Source organism: Microtus ochrogaster, unplaced genomic scaffold (genome assembly GCF_000317375.1).
Source record: "Microtus ochrogaster isolate Prairie Vole_2 unplaced genomic scaffold, MicOch1.0 UNK39, whole genome shotgun sequence".
NCBI classification, from domain to species: domain Eukaryota; kingdom Metazoa; phylum Chordata; class Mammalia; order Rodentia; family Cricetidae; genus Microtus; species Microtus ochrogaster.
Window position 1 is genome coordinate 2,890,242 of NW_004949137.1, and position 9,135 is coordinate 2,899,376.

At 32.8% G+C, this 9,135-nt stretch overlaps 1 protein-coding gene across 3 annotated transcripts in view; it reads left to right on the top strand.

Moving 5' to 3' along the window:
- Cdh7 (cadherin 7) overlaps positions 1 to 9,135 on the top strand; it is a 162,797-nt gene that overhangs the window by 7,191 nt on the left and 146,471 nt on the right. For all 3 annotated transcript variants that reach the window (XM_005368741.3, XM_026790049.1, XM_026790048.1), the window contains one exon: positions 5,039 to 5,441. In XM_005368741.3, the coding sequence (XP_005368798.1) occupies positions 5,232 to 5,441 (210 nt within the window). In that variant the 5' untranslated portion in view covers positions 5,039 to 5,231. The remainder of the gene's footprint in view (positions 1 to 5,038; positions 5,442 to 9,135) is intronic.

Genomic DNA, 9,135 nt, shown 5'->3' on the forward strand with positions numbered 1-9,135 from the left:
AAAAAAAAAAAAAAAAAGAGCATGACATATACTTGTTTAGATTTTAAAAGTGGTTTCACAGAAATTATAAGAAAATAGTCAAAAATTATAACAATGGTTTCATCTTGATAAAATGGTATTTTATAGTAAGCCTAAATATCTAAAATAATATTCTCTGAAATCATTCTTTACAAATATAGTGAAACTAATGTATGGAACAAAGTGGTTGCTGATGCAGTTATTTCAGTTCAAATAACTGATGTTGGTTAAGTAAATGCTGTCTGGTTGATTGATGCTCAACATTTTCTTTTTTTCTCTAGCTTCAATACATTTAACATTTCCTTTCCAAGGTTCTGATATTTAATCTGACTGATTTTTAAGTGTATTGTGCTTATCATAGTATTATTTGTTGTGATATTTCATATAAACAACTTCAGAAAAATTAAAAATTATAAATAAAATACAAATAGCAAAGATATTTTAAATTTCTCTCAATATAAGGAATTGATTTTTTTCAGTTAAAATGTTCTAAATCTTGGATCGTGTCAAAGATGATCACAATATATAGAAATTACCTCTTTTTTATATGAGTACATTTGTTTACACTTTTTCTGAGCCATCAGTATAAAAGAGGTCAGTTTTTCAAACACTTGGGAGTTTACTACCTAAGTTACTTATTTTTCTAGGACAGGATATCCAGACAAGGGCATGGACACTGAAGTCTCTGCTTATTTCTGACATGGAGTTTTTGCTAGCATGTCTTGTAAAACTCACATAGACGAGACGGCAGCAGGAAAAATAGTGCAGTTTGTAGAAGATAAGGCAAGATGTAGCATTCTTGCTTTGGGACACAGATTAGTTGAGAATATCTTATAATGAAATATTGACAAATGTTTTCTAGTGCTTAAAGTAATTCACATGCATAAATAGCACTATGACACCATTACCATTATACATATCATGAGAACACAGGAAAACTGTCTGGAGGAGTTACACAATATTGATTAAATTTCAAATATGAGCTATTTCTGTTTGATAACCATATGCAGAAATAACTCCAGGGTTGTTGTTAAACTTTTGTTTATCTTTATTGAAGTAAAAGTTAGTGATATCTTTGTCTTACATGATAGGCCACCTCAGTGCACAATGAGTTTGACAAAATGCTATGCAGTCATTTTATCTTGAGAATCACATTGGTTTGCAAAGGAAGCAAAGCTACAGAGAATGTTGACCATAAAAAAAATCTATTGATGAATTAGACATGAACACAGTAAGTTCATAGGACAATTATATAGATACTATTTTCTTATTTTCAAAAAATTTCTGTAAGGCATATTATAGACACATCTATCTTTATCCAACAGAATCCAACTGTTCAATATTGTACACAAAATAATTTAAACTATTCTGGTGTAATATTTCAGGCTTAAAGAAAAATAAAAATGATTAAGAGCATAATATAATTGAAATACTAGAGCAAATGTACTGTAGTTGTCTACAAAATGATTGATATTCATTAACAGTTTAGAGTTGTCAGAGATTTCATATGTTGACTTTTTATGTGTGGTTAATTTTTACTGAATGTCTAGCTTGTTTTAAATTCCACAGTTACAATAACAAAATGTATATACCTGTGTATTAAGGTTAGCAATCATTTTATCTACTTTTAAAATCCTTTATTTAAACAAGACAGCATACAATTTTCAGGTATCTTTCCTTCATTAATATTATCTCAAGAGTCATGATGTGTTCAGTGATTAGCCTTTTCTCATCTCTATGTTCCAGTTGCTCTGATCAATCTGCAATATTTTTGTGTAGATGAGAAAAAATCATCAAGAGACAATACAAGTAATTGAATAAGACTTTACAGAGCACACTGTGCTTCAGAAAAAGGCCAAGTGCTTCTTCTACATTCTGATTCCATTTTAAAGTTCTTAAATTCTCCATCATTAATTAGTCACAATAGGCCTTTCATCTCAGTTTCACAGTAAAAGTGGCCATATTTCTCCTAAGAAATTGCCAAAATCCTAAATGTAAGACTTGGAAAAAAATACCTCAGACTTTGTAACATTATTTTTCCAGTCTTTTAATTTTGTACATACAGAAAATGAAATCACAGAGGTACCTAAAGTTGTAAAGTAAGACTCCAGTTTTCTGGCCCCATTATTATTATGCCCTCTTTCTCCATGTTCAGTGGATACCCTTGATTAATTTAAATCCACTTCAGTTTCAATCCAGTATTTGGTTTACCAAAAATAATATCTTTTGATAGTAATTAAAAGATTCCACCAGCAAGTATTCATCCATGTGACTACTTTTGATTCATGAGTTTGTGGTGCCCTGACATCAAATCTCCCTTTTTAGAATGTTTTTCCTTTTAGGATAAAAGGTATCTAAATAATTTTACTATTGATAACATCGAAATAAAAGATAATGTCAGTTCACTAACAGCCTTCTATGTTCCGATAATTTTTCAAAAACAGAAAATAATAATAACAATAATAACTCTACTAGCTATTTTTATCCACCTCTGAACATGCCAAGAATTATGCTTACCAGTTTATAATTTCTTACATTAATCCAGATGCTATTGTTATTATTATGAAAGGCAATTATTTTCATCATGTAGGCTAATTTGCTTGAGGTTTTAACTCAGAACTTATCTAGTTTCTTCTAATTTTTGTTATCAATTACCATGCAACTTAAACTTTTAAGCTTAATTATGCAGTGTTAAGTTTAATATGGATGTATCAGAGGGAAACACCCTTACTACCCCCAAGTTCTGAATTTCAAAAATAATTTGCTGTTAATGTTTATTTTTATTTATTTATTTATTTATTTATTTATTTATTTATTAAAGATTTCTGTCTCTTCCCCACCATCGCCTCCCATATCCCTCCCCCTCCCCCAATTAAGTCCCCCTCCCTCGTCAGTCCAAAGAACAATCAGGGTTCTCTGCCCTGTGGGAAGTCCAAGGACTTCCCACCTCCTTCCAGGTCTAGTAAGGTGAACATCCAAACTGCCTAGGCTCCCACAAAGCCAGTATGTGCAGTAGGATAAAAAACCCATTGCCATTGTTCTTGAGTTCTCAGTAGTCCTCATTGTCCGCTATGTTCAGCTAGTCTGGTTTTATCCCAGGCTTTTATTTATTTTAAAAGTTGGATATATTTTCATGATGAAATAATGTCACAAAACCGTCTTAGACATAATCTATGTAATATAATTTGGTTACCATACATTTATTTTTTTTGTCCTAAGGAGGAATCTAGTTTTAATAAAAATGTAATTCCTCTGAAGAAATGAGAGCTGAGAAACTGGAACTCTTCCTTATTTTGTGCCCATATGACTACTTTGATCACAACATCATCCTGGTGTCCAGAAATCCCGTCTGCTGCTAGCTTCTGGAAAGGCAGACTTGCTTTGTATCTGCTTACCCACTCTCACTGCACACTTGTGCATTTATGAATATTTCTGCTAATCCATTATGTTTGAAGCACATAATAAGTCACAGAGTAGTTTTAATCTACTCTGTTGCATGTTAGCCTTCCTGTCTCATTGTGTTTTCGTACCTTATTTCACCCATCCTCTTTTTCTCCTCTGGTTTCTATGTAACTTTGCCTTCAGTCACAGGATTTGGGGACCTTGAATTTACTGCAGGCTATAGGTTCTATAATTAATAGAAATACCCAATTTTGTTGGTTATCAGAATGCATCTCTTTCTATCATTCTGAAATACTCTATGGGATACCAAAACTTTATAGAAATATATTTTTAAAGTTATATATATAGTTTTTACAGAGATAATGGTCTGTTGGATTTGTTTCTTCTTCAATTTGTGAACTGGTTTACTGTCTAAAGTATTTGTCTATTGAGTGATATACATGTTTGTTATTGAGTGTACTGTAAAAAATATGAAAGATAGAAAAATTTCTAAGGATAATGCTGGTTTTGCTTTAATATGTAGGGAACTTTTGGCTTTATATTATTGATATGTTATCTACTCTCAAAACACTCATACACACAACATACACACACTTATACCCAGAAAGAGAGAAAGAAAGAGAGAGGGTGGGGAGAGCCTTCTATATTTATCCTATTGTTGAATTATTTATAGAAAGCAAAGTTAATTTGCAGAGTGCAACACAGTCATTTAAGTGAGACTCTTGTAATAAATTCTTATCCCTCTGTGTTTTGGGGGTGTATAAGGAAGTTTGTTTTGTAACTAATTTTGTAACTCTTGCATTATTAGGGTTTTGCACCTGCAGTAAATAGAAACCAGAGTAAGGGTTTTTTTCTGATGCGGTTCCTGAGCTGATTGCAAGCCGAAAATCAATAAGTTTCACAAATATAGTTGCTTTCCTTCCTATTTATTGTGCATTATGAGTCAATTCTGTTTCTGCTTATGGAGGAAGGCCTCTATTCAGAAATCATAAAATAAAAGCATTTAATAAAGATTCATGGAGTAGCTAATGACTAAGTGGAATAGCATACCGACCATGTTGCACAGTGCACATGATAAGTTTGAAGGGCAGAAAATGGAAGGCACTAAGCTTTTCAGGTGATCACAATCAAATCAGAACACATCAAAACAGCTGGTGTTCTGTGACTCAGAATCAATCTGTCAGTTTGAATCACCATGTATTTTATTTCTCTTTACTGTTTCACTGGAGAGATTTAAGCTGACATATAGACTTCCCATTTGCTTGAACCCCTGCTCTGAGATAATTAGTTTTTACACACTAATAATAATGAATGCAAAAAAATTCTATAAAGAGGCTAACTTTAAAATCATGTTTTAAAACAACATTCTACATGTAGAGTAAATCAATGCCCTATAAGAATCATGGAAATTGTGCTGTGGAACAAAGATAATTCTACAAATGGCAGAATTCGGTAATTTATAAACGCGGATGCTATTATTGTAATTTTCTAAGTGTATGTATTAATATTTTAGTGATAATCCAAATGCTATTTGGGGGAATTCAGTATAGTTAACAATTAAATTTTTAGCAATATTACATGTTCTAGTTTCTGACACAATCTTCTGTCTTTGTTCTAGGTACCTATTACACCATTCCTTGGCAAGGGCTACTCAGCACTGCTTACCTCTTCCAGTGAAACACTCTACAGATTATATTCTTTGGATTCTGAGCTGACACACTGCTGGAGACAAAAGCTACGAGGCCAACTAGAACTGTGCCTTTTCTCTTCTCAAGATTTTTTCTTACACAGCAAAAAGAAAGAAAAAAAAGATGAAGCTGGGCAAAGTAGAGTTGTGCCATTTTCTACAGCTTGTAGGTCTCTTCCTATGTTTCTCTGGAACGAGTCAAGCTGAACCGCCAAGGTCCAGATCCAAGCTATATGTTCAGTCAGGGAGGTCCCGAACGAAGCGCAGCTGGGTATGGAATCAGTTCTTCGTGCTGGAAGAATACATGGGCTCAGATCCCCTCTATGTAGGCAAGGTAGGGAATTTGGCCTTTCAAAGTTCAAAATGGTTACTGTCAATACCTGTGACTGGATGAAGAGTTGCCCATTTGTATTTAGTGAAAGAAGTTATGATATTTCTTTCATTAACTACTGTGTCAGGTGGGATAGTGAGGACACAGCTTAAGGAGTGGTACTTTTGTTTTAAATCTTAGAGGCCTGGTTTACCACTATTGGAACGTGCTGTTAAGCTCTTATTACCATAAATAGAATAAGATGACCCACTAAAGATGAAGTGATATACTTCTTCGACCAGTTAATATTGAAAGGATTTTGCCAGTGTATAATTATTGGATACGATGAGTTTCAGTATGAAATTTTCACTCATGTATATAATGAATTTTGACCATATTCAAAGCCACATCTAGTACTCTCAAGAAATTCCTTCTTCCTACTTCCTTTGATATTCTTTGCTTTTCTAGTTAGTCCCCCAACTACTTTCATGGTTGTTGTTTGCTGTGGGTTTTTGTTTGTTTATTTATTTGCTTTGCTTTGTTTTATTGTTGTAATCCACTAAGTTTTATCACAGTTACCCACAAGAGCATAGTTGAGAAGTTGTAGAGTTATTTACAAGAGTATCCCCAATTTACCAGTATCTATGCTGTGGAAGAAAAGACCTACTCCTCTCTCGAAACATTTCAGTTGATTCTCTAGTAGCTAGTTTTGTGATATCTTATCAAATATGCCTACATTCATACTTATGTATCTTTACCCATTCTTAGCATTACAGTTTGTAATATGAAATATTTTGACATCATTGTTTCAATTATAAGCAGTTCAAATCCAAGTTCTTAGCTATTTTCTTTTCATAAAACTGCTATTATTTTTTTGCTTTTCAGAATGTCCCTTTTTTGTTAAATATGAGCATGAATCAAATTTAACTTGAGATGCTATTAGACAAATGATCAGCAGTTCATGGAATTTGTATTGCTGCAGATTTTGTTTTTAATTTTCATTTTTTTTTTTTTTTGTCAAATGTTCCTTTGAGAATTCAGTGACCTAAAGGGCATATTACAAGAGCATTGCCTAATGTTCACTTTTCTTAGATCTTCTCAGGTGATAGGCTTTTCATAGTTTAAGATGTCCTAAGTTCCTCAGTGTGGCAGTGAGCACAGTAAATATTTCTGAATAGGATAGATCAGTAATTAAACTAAACAGCTGTATATCTTCCTCCATTCTCACTAGTTTTAAGCATATATTCCTCATAAAATGTATATAATAGTTTACTAACACAGTTACTGAGACATCAGGACTTTTTTTTCACTAGAAAGATCAAGAACGAATATTAGATATGTTGATGATTTATTCACATGAATTTTTAAAAATTATTGAGTATTTGCTTAGTTCAAGGAAATTTTTAAAAATATTTCTCATTTCTTTTTAATATTTGGGATTCTGATTGAATCTCTATGGCAAACAGAAATATGTAAATATGTAACTGGATCAGGACTCAGTTTGGACCAGGGACTTGTATTTTCCTTAAGTAAAAGAGTGTAGCCGGTGGGCAGGGCCACACACCTTTGATCCTAGCACTCAGGAGGCAGAGGCAGACAGATCTCTCTGAATTCAAAGCAAGCCTGAGTGAGTTCCAGGACAACCTTCAAAGATACAGAGAAATCCAATCTTGAAAACAAAAAAACAAAAAAGTGTGTGTAAATATTAAGGAATATATATTATACTAATTCGCTTGTGCAACTATTAAAATCATTTTGCTTTATATGTGACAAAATATCTCGCAATCCATTTTAACTTGCTTCCCTGCACACAAATGATACTGGCAAAATCACATACCACAAAGCAATGACACCAAACAATGATGTGAATCTGATCCCACCATGCACCTGGTGGAAGAAAGAAACTAAACCCTGAAAGAAATACTCTGAATACCTACCACCCATGCATCCAAACATAGGTCACTAATTAATAAATAAAAATGTTACCACTTGTGTATCCTAATATGGGTCACTAATCAATTAAAAATAAGGTTACCACCCATTCATCTTAAATGGGTCACTAATTAATAAATAAAAATATTATCATCTGTGTATCCTAATACGGGCCACTAATTAACAATAAAAATGTCAGAAAATTAAAAATAATGAAAATAGTAATTATAATCCAAGGTTTTGACCAAGAATCAATCATTTTATGCTATTTAACATATGAATTAAACTTTCTTTAGTCTTTCTTAAATAGATCATGATGTTCAAATCATTTCCAAACAGAATGTGTTCCACAAACTATATTATGACCATGTTTAGTTACTGTTAGAAACAACAAAAATATTCCTCATACCTTTATTTAAAGCCAAATTATCAGGGCACAGTTGACATTTTTAAATTGGCAACATTATAAAATTATAAAATTGTCCCTCTTTATGTCTCTTATAATAATTCAGAAAGTAGCTGTAACATTAAACAAATCAATTTAAATTACACAAACTCTACAAAAGAACTCCTACAGATGATAAACACCTTTAGTAATGTGGCAGGATACAAGATCAACTCCAAAAAATCAGTTGCCCTCCTATACACTAAGGATAAGGATGCAGAGAGGGAAATCAGAGAAGCATCACCTTTCACGATAGCCACAAATAGCATAAAATATCTTGGGGTAACTCTGACCAAGGAAGTGAAAGATCTATTTGACAAGAACTTTAAGTCTTTGAAGAAAGAAATTGAAGAGGATACCAGAAAATGGAAGGATCTCCTTTGCTCTTGGATTGGGAGGATCAACATAGTAAAAATGGCAATTCTCCCAAAAGCAATCTATAGATTCAATGCAATCCCCATCAAGGTCCCATCAAAATTCTTCACAGACCTTGAGAGGACAATAATCAACTTTATATGGAAAAACAAAATTTTTGAAAGAAGTCACATGTCAAAAATTTTAAATTTATTTCAAATAAAAATAGAAAAGTGTTAATGATATTTAACAAGAATCCATTTATTTGGCTCTTTATACTTATAGGTATAACATCCTTAGCTTGAGGCTATAATTGGACATAATATTTTTGAAAATGTTCACTAGATTTTCAGCAAATACAAAGGCTATATCTCATAAACAATATATCTTACAACTATTTACATGGCAATCAAGTTACATCAGTAATCATAATAATCTAGAAAATATTTAGATTTTAGGGAGGACATTTGCAAGTCATATACAAATACAGGAGGTCTTAAGCATCTTTGGATTTTGGTATCAATGGGAAAATCTATCAAGTTCATTTAAAATATTATTTAAATACAATACAATTATTTTACATATTTTAGTACCAGCTACATATTCCATAGTTTGGTTTTGGCTGTGGTAATTGGATGTTCTCAGAGCATTTTTGAATGTTTTGATTAAATTTTTTCATACAGTTATTGAATTTCTTCAGGTTTGTTTCAGACAGAGCAGGTGTTTGTCTACAGACTAGAGAAGCATCTCCTGAGCTGTTGACAAATAAAAAGAAAAGGCAGTTAGATTCATGTGTGATGATGAAGTGTGGCGAGGCAATTCTCGTTTCTAGTTTGACTAGATTTCCTCCCTTCTGAAGGATGAACTCAGTAGGATAATTATTCAAAATGGCGCTGTTTTAGCCGGGCGGTGGTGGCGCATGCCTATAATCCCAGCACTCGGGAGGCAGAGGCAGGCGGATCTCTGTGAGTTCGAGACCAGCCTGGT